Source organism: Phalacrocorax carbo, chromosome 3, assembly GCF_963921805.1.
Source record: "Phalacrocorax carbo chromosome 3, bPhaCar2.1, whole genome shotgun sequence".
Taxonomy (NCBI): Eukaryota; Metazoa; Chordata; class Aves; order Suliformes; family Phalacrocoracidae; genus Phalacrocorax; species Phalacrocorax carbo.
The window spans coordinates 25,770,924-25,785,923 of NC_087515.1; the positions used below are offsets into that span (position 1 = coordinate 25,770,924).

At 42.7% G+C, this 15,000-nt stretch overlaps 1 protein-coding gene across 6 annotated transcripts in view; it reads left to right on the forward strand.

The window, feature by feature from the left end:
* The window catches only part of PROX1 (prospero homeobox 1), a 50,044-nt gene that overhangs the window by 22,498 nt on the left and 12,546 nt on the right, over nt 1–15,000 (forward strand). Inside the window, exon 5 of one of the 6 annotated variants that reach the window (XM_064446227.1) lies at nt 673–729. The exons of the other annotated variants lie outside the window; for them this stretch is intronic. Coding sequence (XP_064302297.1) covers nt 673–684 — 12 coding nt within the window. The 3' untranslated portion in view covers nt 685–729. Of the gene's footprint in view, nt 1–672; nt 730–15,000 lie in introns of those variants that run through there. 6 annotated transcript variants of the gene reach the window in all.

Genomic DNA, 15,000 nt, shown 5'->3' on the forward strand with positions numbered 1-15,000 from the left:
GTGCGTGAGGGGGAGGCTCGAGTAATCCCATCTCTTGGTGAAGTGGAGTGGGAAAGCGATGGTGGTACTAATTATTTTTTTTTTTCATCTGCACCTTTCACTCAGGGTTAAGTTGCATAATGAGCCCCCTCCTGTAGAAAAAGTGACATTTGTCAGCATAAGGAGGGTGGTTTCCTGCCTAAAATCCTTCCGAGGGATTTTTAGCAGTGCTCGTTTTCACAGCACTTAACTTCAGGTGATGCAAACAAGTCTCTAAGCAAAAACTTTCTTGGCTCTCTCAGCTCCTTCCCCCTCTTCTGGGCACACAGTTTTCTGGGAGAATGGTTGCATGGAAGGGGCTGATGAAGAAAGAGGGGGGAAGAGGATGTTCCTTGAGGGATTTGCCTTTTGTTGCGGCTGATGACTACATCCAGACTTCATGTTTGGCGTGTCATGGCCCCCCCCAGGCCCTCCTGAGGGCTCTGGTCCTGTTAGGTACTCGCACACACACAAGACATGAGGCTCCCACACCTGGGAGGTAGGTGTGCCTGTAGGCCAAGACGTAATAGCTAAATACAGGAAAAGAAAAAGACATACATAAGGAGATACGTGTGACCAACTTTTTTCTGTCAAAATGTGCTTAATTTCCCTCAAGCTTTTTTTCTTTTTAACGCAACTTTTTTCTGTTTGCAGAACATAGGCTGAAATGCCCTTTGCCCTCAAAAGTTCTCCTATCCTTGATGATTTCAGGTGCTTATTACTCCTTTTCAAAATGTTAGTTGCAGTGTTAATGTAAATGGGTTACTTCAGTGAGGAATTGTGGGGAGAATAGAGGTGTTTTCAGGTAGATAAGAAAATATAAATCTCATATGTTTAGCACTGCTAGTGATTGCAGTCTCTTCTCGGCCAAAGGGTCTAGCAGCTGGTAGGAAAGGAGCCCCTTGGGTTTTTTATCCCTATCTTGGAGGGAAAAAGATGTTATAAATGGCGATGATTTGCAGATTCTTTCACTCAGTCTTTCTTGTATTATCTAGTATAATGAGAACTTCCTAGAGGTTTAAAACTTGGTTTTGCACTGAAGATCCAGCAGTTATGAGATCATTAAACTGTACGGTGCAGTTTTTAATGTAGCCAGTGTAACTTTTCCTGATAAATGCCCGGCCCCTCCTTCACAAGCTGCAAAGCAAAAATGACAAGTACTGTAATGTTGAAATTGGATCCAAAAGGATTTAGCAAACTGAGCATTTGCCATATTTAGCTTCATCAAAGTTCCTTCCTCTCATACTTCAGTGATGCTTTCCTGATCTTCTGATTAGTCTGATATGTTTTTTCTCTTAAATCACCTACGATACTATTCCTAAACCCTTACCCTTTATCTCTTCTTGGGAGAAATTCATGCATATACTTTACTACTCCTAAATGGACTATTAGGAAAAATGATAAAGCTAAAATGTGCATTTGGTCCATATCAGGCTGTGCCATTGATTTGCTCAGGAATCTGTGATACTGTGTTCCTTTCCCTGCGCATTGCAACTGACAGCTTGTAGCAAAGTCAAATAAGATGTTTAACAAACCACATGTCCTATCGCTTTTAGCTTTGCCATTGTACCCTTGTGGCTGCCAGCCAGAGGCAGATACGACGTCTCCTCCACTGCGATGCAACTTTGTCTGTGCTTAGCGCGCACGTGTGTGTATGTGTGTAGCCAGTTCCACATTTCTCTCTCTCACGGTAGGGTTAGCTGGAGAAGCCTGTGCTGAGCTGCACAGGGCAATTTGAAACTGAGTTTTGGAAGGGGGGCTGGGGGGGAAGCCCCACTATTTTTTTTGTGGAAGGTAAAGATGCTTCTCTGCTCTGCGACTATTCTCCCAGGGAGGGAGAAGATGGGTTGTCTTGGTGAATGAAAGCCACAAACATCAGTGTCCTGGCACAAATGCTGAAGTTGGTCAGAAAGAGAGGACAGCTTGCTGTGCCACTTGACATCTGTCTTATCTGTGGTGTTGCCATAGGCTTTTGAATGCCAGCTGCAATAATTAAAGTCAGGTATTGTGGCTATGCATTAAAAGAAAAAATATCCCAAATAATTTTGTAACTCTCAAAATCCACCCTAAAATAGATCATCAGAGCTCACAGTTGTGTTTGTGGAAGGATGATTTCAAACAAGGGGGACACCATGCCATATGTTAAAATTATGGCTAAAAACCATAAATGATTTTTTTTCCCAATTTATGTACTTAAAACAAGCAAAAGAAATTGGCCTGAGGACAATACCTGGTTTTTAGCCTTGCTTTGGCTTCCGCTCCTCCTCCATCATCCCTGTTCCCTAGCATTTTTTTGTAGTTACCGTTGTTCTCTGTGTATTAACATCGCTCTGCACGATGCCTGTTCCTTTTCCTTGTGGGCATTTAACGACTCAGTCTTAGTTCTGAAGTCTCAGGGTCTCTCTGTGCTAGCAATTTCGCTCTATGCCCTGCTGCCTACTCCTTACACTCACCATGCTCCTCTGCGTAGCGAGCAAATGAGCACCAAAGCAAGCCCCCCCACACACCATCTTTCTGAGCTCAGCCTGCCTGCTGCTTCATGGGAACTCGCCCGATTTTGCAGACGTAGTTATTGAGATTGATCACAATGGTGAAACGTCTGCCAAGCTGCGTCATTTGCACAAATACGCTATATGCAGTTTTGGTACAGTGGGGCTTTACGCGATGATTGCCTCTTTTCATAGCGCTAGTTACGGCATGTGTCGTCATTTCGAAGGGGGAGAAAACCATTTTTAAGAAGTTTGCTCTTCTTTTGGCAGGGGAAAACCATACTAGTGGGAAAAACCTAATTAAGACCAGTTGTACTCAAGTCTTAGTAGAATGTTTAACTTAAGGCCCTCTGAGTTAGTCCCATAAAAATCAATGAGATTATGTAAAACAATTCAAATAACACCACCTATAGAATCTAAGTAATAACCCAGTCACATAAGCAGCCTACAAACCCTTGAGAGGAATGCTGGCTGCCAAAATTTTCAGAAGTGATGATGGGTTTAGGCCAATTCCATTTTGGGATGCTCAACTGGAGATCTGTTAATGAGAGCCACTTTGTCAGGAGGTCCTCGATGGTCCATTCCCTGAAAATGAAGTGTGCCCAGCACTGTATCCAAAAATTAAGACATCCTAAATTATCGAAAATTTTGGCCACTCGTGCTTATTTTAGGAAGCTGTATTCTTCCCCAGTTTCATCTGCAGGATTCATCTTGAACTGAAATCATGTTCATCAGGAGAATTAAAGCCTTCAAACACGATTCTTACTTAAACCAAGGCCACTTACGAGTGGTTTTGCGATATACAGGCACTGTAAAGTACAATTTATAGCCACCCTAATACTCCTTTACAGAACTGGAGCAGCGCAAAGTGGCCTCAAGAGAAGAGAAAAATCAAGTCGTAACTTGCTAACTTCCATCTCAGAGGTTGCTCTTTCCATACAAACTGATCTGCCCTGGCAGTCTCTGCACTTCTGGTGGTACCAGCAGTGGGCACAGCCTAACGGGACAGTTGTTTGTTTCAGCATTAAACTCCTTGCATTTTTTCCCTCAGCTGTATACTTCCTCCTTCAAGGGCTTTATTGTTGCAGCGTTTCAACATCATTCTCAGCATTCTTAAAGACAAAGTCGGAAGGCCGCTGTCTGGTGATCTGCAGCAAAGAGCGTAAAGCTGCTTTGGCAATTTGAGAATAGCAAACATAACTGTCCTGATTCCTCCAAAGAAAAACTGAAACATAGGTGTCTAGATGGAATTTCTCTTTCACCTAAAAATCTTGTTTTCAGGAAATTTAATTGATGCCTTCAAACCTTTTTCCTTTTTGTGTTTTTAAAAAATTTTGAAGAGGCTGTCTTGTGAAACAGCAGAGCTTTCCTTGAAACTGCACAGGAAATGAACCCGGTTTTTAATCAAGTAACAAAATCCATGGCTTGCAATAGAAGGACCGTGCATTGCATGTATCAATTAGTGCTTATTAATCAGTTTTTGCAGTTAGTTGAACTGCAGATTGTAGTTGGAAGCTATTAGGGAGAGAATCGCGAGAGGAATACTGTTGCAGGACTACACTCAGTTTTTCTGTTTGTGTCCTTTGGATTCAAGGTGTTTGTATAATGAAGTTGGCACGTTGGTATATGATCTATTTTTTAATGTCATTACAATTTTAGTTCCCTCTGCCTTTTTGTCATTGGGTTACATTTAAGCACAGCAAGATCAACTTTAAACTTCCTTACTCAACAGCTTTATTAGTTATAACGTACCGTGACCTTTCTCAACATTCTTAAAGAAAAAGATACAGTGTAATGTCACTTTACTTTGCTTATTGTTCTTTGTTGTGGTGAACAAAGCATTTTCTACAGTGGCTATAGCACATAATTATACAGCTTTCAATAGCGGTGTCTTGGCACATATCAAAGTTCAGAAGAGCCTTTAGAAAAAAAAAGATGTTTTGTGGCAGCCTAGGGAGGGTCTCATCTTTCCTTCAGAAAATAGTTCAAGGCTCTTCTGTCAAGCTTCCCTACTTAGAGCTTTTTCTCCTCCTGCTTCATAAAGTTTAAAGGGGATTCAGTGGAGTTCTATGATCTATTTCCTTTGAAAGATTGTTCCTTTGCACAGAGAAGTCCTTTGACTTCAAGAGTTCACAGATTCATGTCTTTAGGTATCATATGTCTGACCTTATCAGTTACTCTATTTAATGTAGGAGAAAAAGTCTCAACTCTTTGTGTTTGTCTGTTTTGCCTCTGTGAAATGATTTGGTGAAAAGACCATCCTTTTTAACACACCACTGAGAGGCCGTTTCTGACTGTAACCTACCCTGTGGCTCTTCTAAAAAAAAAAAAAAATTGTCCTTGTGTTTTGTGTATGGATGATTTCACAGTGAGAATAGAATTATACAAGGACAGACACACATAAAAAAATCTTTTGCTCTTTTTTCCTAAATGATCTATTGGCTATTTTGGTGGCTGCTACTCTGGTTCCCCAACAGGCACAACCATTTAACAAACACAGAGATAGCGGCTGGAGTGCTGGGCCAGCAGTAGGTTTTCCCTTGCTTCGACCTACCCCAAAGGCCTTCATAATTAATTGTCCTTCAGAGATGAGGAAAGTTCAGAGACAGTGTGTGTAGCGATGTCTATTGTCTGACATTCAGTTCTCCTTCCCTCAGCTCTTTTTCTTCATTCCACAAAGGGTTATCAATAGGAGCAGGGAGCAAGCTCTCTTCTAACAGCTGCTGGTGGTGGCTGTAGCTTTCTGTGGAAGGTATCATTGTGTTCAGCCATCTATGGATTAAATGGCTAGAAAAGTTCTAACAACCTTTTCAAATGGGCGTGTTTATTTCATCTAGATTACACAGACCTATTTAGCTAATTAAAAACTTTCTCAGAACCCCTTCTCTCCTATTCAAGGGAATAAAAAAAAATTAAAGTGCTGCTGTAATTATGAAGAATGGCTGCAACGAAACTTTGGTAAATAAATGAAAAATTTGATCTGTCAGGTTTGATCGAAACACACCCAAATAAGCGGAGGCTTATTTGTTGGGTTGTTCTGTGGTTTTGTTTTGTGGTTGGTTTTTTTTTCTTAGAGGGAAGAAAGGTGCACAATAGGAAAAGCATAAAAGAAAACATTGGTATAAGCTATAACAGAAACAAACACTCACCCAGTTTAAAAAACTGCCACAGTTCATACTGTCGCTGTTCATAACATCAAAGTACAAAGATGCCGGCGTTTGCTAAACAGATTATTAATATCGTTGTGCCTTCTGTGATTAATTTAGAATCCACTGTGGCATAATTATTGAACTTCGTATACAACAGAACAAATTATATACATACTTCCTTGTTTTCCCTGATGCTATGCTAAACAAAGATATGGTGCGGTTAGTAGATAGGCAAGAAGTACAGTCAAATTAGAGCTGTTTATTAACAATCGTTATGTTACTGCTTCAATTAATTGGGCGAAGCCAAAAAGGACAAATACAATCATTCTTCCACTGAACAGTTTAACTAGCAAATTAGGGAGGTTTTAATAATTTTTTTTTGTCTTAAAAAAAATAAAAAAGAACTCCACTCCGGACCTTCACCTGCATTCTTCATCAATACATCACTTTGCAATGAAAACGAATAATCATATAAAACATTTTTCTGGGCTCCATCTCACCTCCTTGCTCTTAAGAAGGACCACACAACAATCAAGATGAATTATTGTACTGACTAAGTTATTATACCTGGCATTTTGAAACAGGTTTTCTGTATTTAAGAAGAAATTGCATACAAAGTAGATGCAGCTAATACTGTAGTGCAAAAAAGATCATAAAAAATTAAAGTTATTCTTATGAATCTTTCATTAGAAGCAATGAAAAGGGACACTGGTGAAGCCAAGTGCTTTGTTCTTCTGAGCTCCTCTTGTAGGGCCAGATCCTGCAAACAATTACGTACTTGAGCGTTCCTTCTGCGAGAGTCCTGTTGGCACCTTCAGCATATCTCCTGCTCTTTCACAGTTTGCCCACTTAGGCCTGTGGATTACTACCAGTGTTGTTCTACTTTATCAAACAGATGTTCCCTTTAAAAATTGACAAAAGTCCTGTAAAAAAATATACCACAAAATCACACAGCTGTACTGAGGCGAATGCTTGCTTTTATGCAGGAAGAGCTGTTGTGAAATGATTTAAGGCTACTCAGAGCTTTTCAGATTACTCCCCACCGCAAATAACATGTTAAGTACTAAATTGCCCTAAGCGGTGTTTTATTACTGATCAATAAAATAGTCATCTTGTCTTTTAGCGTGGAAAAATATTTTAGTGGGTTTTTTCCTGGTTTAGTTCGCAGATAGCAGTAAACCAGAAAGCACCCCCCCCAAAAAAAAAGCAAAACCCATCCTCGTTTGTTTCTAATTTTGCTTTGGGGGAATCCTAGGGTTGTTCCAGCTGAATGGTGCAGGGTTTCTGTGCCTGTGTGCGTGTGTGCATGTAGTGGTGGTGTGGTGTGTTTTGTTTTGGGGTTTTTGGTTGTCTTCTTTTACAGTTATTTACCGGTACTAATCCTTATTGCTCCATCCTCTTATCAAACAAAACAATCCCCTTCCAAAAAAAAAAAAAAAAAAAAAAAAAGAAACCAACAACAAAACCAAAACAAAACTTGGCAAACTCTTCCGACTCCTACTGCCATTTCATTTTGCATTCAACAAGGGGTAGTGGGAATTGAAATGTAAACTGGAGATTGAGAAAAGCACCAATTTATAGTGCGTTAGCCTTGCACAATTCAAGATTTCTTTTGCTAGCTGCACACATTATACCCAACATCTCGCCACTCTCTTGTGGCAGTTGTGAGGAATGGCTGTTCCTTCCCGTGTGTGTACTACAGGCCTCTAAAGACTCTTATTTATTCTCTCCCATGTCACCTTGTGTACAGTCTGGTCTGTGACACTGATGGTGATTATGTCATTATTTTGCTCTGGGGGCTTTGGCACATCTGCAGAGCTGATGCACATCTTCTTTGTTACGCTGGCATACGTCCCATATCGCAAATGCTTCATTAGCCTTACTGCCTGCCTCCTTGCCAGACAAGAATACCCAAATCCAAGCTTCTTTTTGCTCTGGTCTTTTGTGTCTATGATGAGCCTTTATTCATCTTCCTAGTTCTTCCCTGTTTTCTATTTTTCTATGTAAAACTGATTTCCAGATGTCTGTCATTTTCCAAAAATCCATCGTAGATGAGGAGTGAGAAGCAAGGTGAATTTTAACCCATGTGGTCCCTCACTCGCACAAAGTCTTAATCCTCACAAGCTGAAATGCTTTTTCATTTATCCTGCATATAGAAAGAGTTCGTTAGACTAGGCAATTCAATTTTAAAACTTGGTGTTTGCAAAAAAAAAAAAAGAGGAAAAAAAAGAAAAGGAAAAGAAACCAGTGATTTCTCTTACCATTTAATAAATCCTAGTTGTGGTAATGGGTAACATGCAAGTTGCAAATGTTTCTTCAGGCTTTCTTAACTTCTTTTAGTTGACATAGCTAAATTTCTCACTCAGAACTTCTGGAGAAGCAGCACTGTCCCGTGGAGGAGGGTGTTCACAACACCTGATCGGCTGAAATTTCTTATATCCTGTTTTAGTGTGTCACATTAAAAGGACATAGAACATTCTGTACTGTGAAAATTGAGGAGAATGTTTGATCTTTTAAACTTTATTTAAGCTGTTCTCTATAAATGTCGTACCAGAGAGACGTGAAATAGTGGGTTAGCTTACTAGCTTTGTTAGATTTTTCCCTCCGCATCCCACCCACCCCGTGCTTTTTCTCCTTGACACTGAACTAAATTCTGGGCTGGATTCTCAGTTTCTGGTGTAAATCAGCTCCAGCAATCATTGGAGTTAATTAATCTGTGCCAGCTGAAGAGCTGTCCTTTGTTCTGTTACTATACAGTCAAGTGTGTGAATATATGTTAAATGTTAATTGGGAAAAAGTTTCATTTGTTTATTTTAAAACTAAGAATTAAATGCAGACCTGGATTTGGATCACAGAGCCATCACGTTTATGGATGTGGGGTGGAGGGGGGCATTGTTTTTATTTTTGTAAGGCACTCTTGCCAAAAGAGGAGGTCCCAGGCGATACCGTCTCGTAGTGCAGGGTCGGGGCTGTGTGACTGACTTTAACAGAAGTCTTACAGATAGGAGTGCCTGTCCTGTATGGCTTTGAATAGGTCACCTTCATGCAGAACGCTGTTTGCTTGATATCTTCAATGTGTTTTAAAATGGATGAGAGTCGGGCTTTCATAATGTGAATTAGCAAACTGTCATAACCTTTGGAAACCATGGGAGACGTATAGCAGCATCGTGACCCGCACTGGTTTTTGGCCCAGCTTTCTGGGGTCCTGCCCTTTCTCAAAGCAGGTATCCCTGAGCTGAGAGAGCAGCGTCAGCACGGATTTGCTTGCAAAGAGGCTTTCCAACATTGGCATGGAGCGCAAGAGGGACGCTGATCTCAAAGACACTTAAATCTGTAAAGGCAAAATACTGAGGATGTGAGGAAATTACAGCAGAATATTGCAGGGGTCTATGAAGATTGCGTGTCTTTCACCTGTATCAGAGAGAGATAACCTGGGAGGTGAAGTAGCCACGGTTCAGTATCCCACTGAAGTGACAATAATAACACAAGAAGTGAAGTTAAGGGATACTGTTCAGTCCTAGAGGGAAGGAGTCTTCAGGATATTGGATCACTTTCTGTAGTTACGCAGAGCCCATCAACTGCACTACTAGCGTATTGCTGGATTTCACAGTGCAGGGAAAGAGCCTGACGTCTTCCTGACGTGCGAGTGTGGGTGGGCGAGAGAGAGAGGGACCGTCAGAAGGGCTGGCCAAAGGTAATCAACGTATTGGAGATGATTTCTCCCTGTAGATCTGGAAGGGGCAAGGTTCATCTTCCTTATCTGCAGAGGGGGAAGGTACAGAGCTGGGCTCTGCCTTGTTGTGTGCCACCAGAGGGACTCGTGAACTGCCCTCTGTGGGGAGGTGGTTTCAAGGCTCTGGTGGAAATGTGCCCTCAGAAGAAGCCGTGTCCAGGTGGTGGTCCAGAGTGCTCAAAGATGTGGCCTTGAACTTGTTTCTGAAGTTAATGGAGAGGCTTTGTAGAGAGCGGCAGACCAGGGTGGCATGATCTCTGTTGCTAAGCAGAAAGGCTGCTGCATTGATTGGGACTTATGGGAGGATGGTGGCATAGACATGTAAATGCATTTAAAGCAGTAGTCTGCAACTTCAGAAGTTTTTAGAGGAGAGAGGGGAAATCAACGTTGCAAATAAAAGCCCTTTAACTGCCGAGCATCAATGTTCAGGGGGAAGCCGAAGTGGCTTATCTCATGCAACTACGGAGAGGGCTGGCTCCATCAGACGAGGCCTAGCCTCGAGGTTATCTAATCCAGTGCCATCTGGAGTCACAACATTTCCTTCCACAAGGAATAAAGAGGAGTCAAAAGAGAGGGAGCTCAGTCCATTAGCACATAGGAGGCTAGGTCTTTGGACCTCACAGGCTTCCAAGGCTCACCGGTCCTCAGCAGGTCCTGCACTGAAGTTTGTAACGGGCTGTTTGCAGCCCAGTTTGGCTCAGGGTAGAATAGATAGAGCAATTTATCCCATCACAACAGGCTCTGGCTGCCCAAAAAAGCATGGTTACACTGGGAGGAGGTTTGTCAGAGTTAACTGGGGGGAGCCTGGGCTGGTGGAGTCAGTTTCATTCACAACACCTCTCACACATAACTGTGCACGATTTTCTTCCCCTGACCCTACCTTCAGCCATGGGAAGGAGGAAAGGAGGTCCCCTGCTGCCAGAGGGCATGCTTACCACCTTTATGCCACCCCAAAAGGACCACTGGTGACTGCCTGTTTCCCTGCCAGACTGATTAAACACCACCTGCTCCCCATCCCTCTCCTTTAGCTCCCTCCTTGCTCCCCCCACCCCAACACAGGCAAACTGAGGAGGGACAGGGCACAGTTGGAGCTTTTCAGGGCCAGACAGAGAAGACAAAGGTGACTGCAATGCAGAGAGGTGGGAAGAGTGAGCAAGAGCAAGCAACACCAATTACAGATGTTTACTAATTGCTACTACATTTTTTTATGTATAAGATGTACTCTAGATGTATAAACCCTTGTCACTTCTACTACAGTGTTAATGGTTCACCTACAGGGCCAAACTCTACTGAACATAAAAAAGTCCCCGCACACTACAAGCTCTGTGAACCACTTTTCCTCTATATACGTGGTCTAACCAGTAGTTTCTGCCTGCCCAGTTCTTTTATGCATGGAAATACACCATGAGAGCAAAGGACTTATTACTGGTGAGACACATACCTGCTCATCACAGTCCAGGCTGGGTCCTTCTGAGTAACACATCACATTCCCATCTGGCTGATGTGTCCAGGAGAGTTTGCAATAACCTCTCTGCTGTTCCCGCAGCACAGACAGAATTGGGTGGTCATCCCTGTACTCGCTTTTCCGGACATGTTTTTTGTGGGCGCCTGTATGTAGTACCTGACAGAATTTGGCAGCAGGGTACGTAATATGTGGCTTGGCATTGCACACAGCCTCTTGTAGCAGATTGCATTTCACCACAAAGGGACTGAGTTAAAGTTAGACTATTCATCTATGCATGAGTTTTATTTCTCCTTCAGTTTTTGAATGAGACAGCTTCTGGGGTGCGATAGTAACCTCTCCCGGGGTTCTTTCTTATATTTCCCAACACATACTAAACCCCCAACTATTGTAAGCCATAGGAGCCTTAGTGATTTTTCCATTCTGCAGCAGTGCTATTGGCAATGCAGTAAGTTAAGGGCAATCAGAGTTTCCATTAGAAGTCTCTACATCTCATGCAGTTCTAATTCATTGGTAAGGCAGAAAAGGAAATTTAATAATCATTTCCCCAGTAAAATGCTATTGTTTATTTTTGAGGATGGCGAAAGGGGAGAACTGAATTTCAAGATGCAAAAAGTCTAAATAAATTGAAAATGGAAAGTCTTTTTATTTTGTTTAGCCCACTCTACTCTCAAGTCTTACCAAGTTTTGTGCTTAAAACTAGCTTGTTAAAGACCGTTGTGTTTGCATGAGAGAGTTTCTGTGATGCATAGGCTCATCCCCTGAACCATGGGCACAGCAGTCCTGGGACAGAGATCCCAGGGGGGTTTCAGCCTGAGCAAGCTGCGGAAGCGCTGCTGTGTGTGTCCAGCCGGGGCATGAAGCACCAACGGCGCTTGGTTCTCCAGCCCTGCAGGGAGCCTGCAGAGTACTTCCCAATCTTTATTTGTGGAAAAGCTTAATTGAAATGCAAGTGATTAAATCTAATGTATCACGCAGTATCCATTTTCACTGCACTACCACTTTCACTTCCCCGATATTATCAGACATCTCAGCAGCCCCACTGCCAGGTTTTTTTTTCCTTGTAAGAGCCATGCCCATTCTCTCCCCTTTTTGTGAGCTTGGTGGAGCAGATAACAGTAAGCCAGCGGTAGATTACTAGTGCCCCAAACTCTACTCAAGGGATAAGGGATCTCAGTTTCATTTCAAACAAACACTTTTAAAATACAGTCTTAAATCATTTGAGTAGCATGTGTTTTCCAGCTTTTTACGAAGAGGAAAAAAGCTACAGTGTAACAGTAAATGCATTAAGAAACCTCTGTTGTTTTCCTAATTTTTCTCTTTTAAGCTGGACTTGGACTAATGCTTTTCCCTTCCCAAACGCCAGGCTCAGTGCTGTGTTATTAGTGCTGCTGCAAAAAGTGGGCTTCTCTTTGTGTGCCACAGTAGGAGAGTAGACAGTCCTCAACAGCCACCCAATTTCTTGTCCATCTTTTTATCTTTAAAAAAAAATCTGTTTCTGAACAGATTTGTACAGCAGGAGTCATGAGAGGAAACTTGGAGGCAATAAATGCATACCATGGTGGCACCAGAGAGCTGCTGCTGTTGTCAGGGGGATTAGGACACGTGCAGTGGTGGGCAAATTCATGTCTGCTTTCTAGAAAGGTGGTGGTTGGGAGAAAAGTGTGTTTACTACAGTGTCCAAGAGTTGAGGTATTTTTCATTTGTGTTTTTAAAATAAAAGCATCCTTTCCAACTATTTCCCTCTCCTCATAAGTGATAATGGAAGAGGCATTAGCCTTTCCATCGCCTGAGCCAACCTGTTTTTTTCTAAGAGGTGTCCAGGATGTTCAGCCAATTGAGTGATCTAATTAGCTGAAAATTGTTAATTTCCTTTACCTTATAAAGCACCTAACACAGAAACTGTTAAATAATGTTAAGTGTCAGACTTAAACTGAGAACATTGGGCCATATGCTGCCATGGCTTTCGCGCCAAAAAGTGTAGCAACTTTCTCCAAAACCTGCCTCCAATTTCTGTGTAGAAGCCAAAGCCTCCTGCTTGATATGCTGCCACACCAACTCACAGCGTTAAGATGGTCCCACGCAGCAGCTCGCTGCACTCGGGGAAAAGAGTGTGTGCATGAGAGGAGGTGATGGCCTGGATAAACGTGGCAGGAGCCAGGACACCAGCAAGGTATTGCAGATGCTGCCCTTGTGAGTGCAGAAAAACCGTCAGTAGGGCAGTGCTGCTCAGGGCAGCGTTATCCTGTAGAAGGGCAGCAGAACTGTGCCTGCAGCTGAAAATTGTGCAAGTCCCTGATCTGTGGCAGGCCTGGTGGGTGGGTGGGCTGCCTTGCAGCTCTTCATTAAAGCAAGCGGCTCCCTGGCATGCGAGGAAGGGGCTGGTCCCAGTGTCACCAGCCTCCCCACAAGCCCACTGAGAAGTGGGTGGGGAGGGACTGGGAAGGGCTTGTCCTTGGGAGGTTTCCTACATGACAGGTTGTGGATATGGGAATAGACATTTAGGTGCCAGCTTGCCCCAAAAGCCCACAGGCTTGAATCTTCCTCATGTGAGGAAGGGGGCTCAGGGCTACATGTGGATGATGTATGTGGAGTTTCTCAAGCATCTCCTTTAAGAAGGTTGCATTGTACCCCCAAAGCTCATCTTACTCTGACTTTGGGGGCAGGGGGTGCCTGTGCACATCTGGTTTGTGCTTTCTATGAGGTTTTCTCAGCCAAAATATTTCCACTGAACCTCTTCCGCTGTTGCTGTTCCTGTGCTCGTGCGCATCACTGTGCATACAAGTTAAAGCTGTCTGACGTGAGCTACCAATGGAGAGACTGCTCCCCTGGCAGTGGACTCATCATCCCAGAGAGGTTCTCCATCAGTTGCCTAATAGGTGCTGTTTATGCCTTATTCTTGGGTTAAGAGGCTCCCTGTGGAGCCCCTCTCTATAGCCACCTTCTAGATCATCGAACTAGAAGAGTGATCTGGCCTTCTTCCTCTCACCCCCTCCAACCTGTTTACCTCCCATTACCATGACCTTGCGCTCTGCAACGTGAGCAGCCTTCACCAGTTGAAGACCTCTGATCCTAAGTCCACTAGAGATTTTGGCTTTTCTGTTTGGCAAAGTGACTTGTTGCCCACCAGGTCAACATGAATAAAGATTTTTTAAATCCATAAAATCCTGCAATTGCAAAAAAAAAAAAAAAAATAAAAGAAGCACCTCCAGATAATTTAACCTCTCCTGGCAGCCTGACATCTTGAGCTATCTGTGCTGCACTTCTTTATTTCTGCTCATAATTAGGATCAAAAAAATCCAAACACACACTGACCAAGAATTCTACTTTATATAAAATTTGAAAGTAAAATCAATCCTGGCCCAATCTTATCATTTTTAAAGTATGTTTATCCAGCTTTGTAGTAGGAACAAGCAGACTGTTTGAAGGCCACATAGTTTTCAAACCTTGGTTGCAACACGTTACCCCATTTTGAAACCGTCTTTATCTAGCCGAGAAAACTAAAATCTGTTTGACAAAGTAGCACTCCAGCCAGTTTATCTTGCAATATGGCTTTAGCTCACAGAGCCTATTGATTTCCTTAAATTAATGTTTACAGAATGCTACTGAATTTCACTCAACGGGACATTGTTCTTTTGAAGCTTTGTAAAATATGATACAGAGTGTTATTGCCGTTTGTTCCTTTGCTAAGACTGATGAAACATTTATTTTTTTAAAGTGCAGCCTTGAACTATAGCTGTTTCCTACAAGTGTGTTTACTCTTGGAACATTAGTAATACAACACACTATCAGACTCCGGCACAATACCACAGGCAAAGTCTGTAGGTACACTCTGGCCAGCCTAATCGTATAAATGGAGCTGAAGTTTAATGCAGATTAGACATCGTATGAGAAAAGGTTTCGAGCTTAGCCCAGCTGTCCCTGTCTGAAGGATCTTCAGATTTGTGCGCTACAGCCAAGCAGTTGTCTGACGCTGTTACAATATTAGAAGGGTTGCATTGGTCTTGGTACTTCTAAACATGGGACCTCGTACTGAAAATTAATGTCTGATCCTCTCCCTCTTCCCCCCCCCCCCCCCCCCCCCCCGACAAGGTGAATAGTTTTACAGTTGCCTTGTGCATGGTTCGGAGGCTTTCGATCCTACCTCTG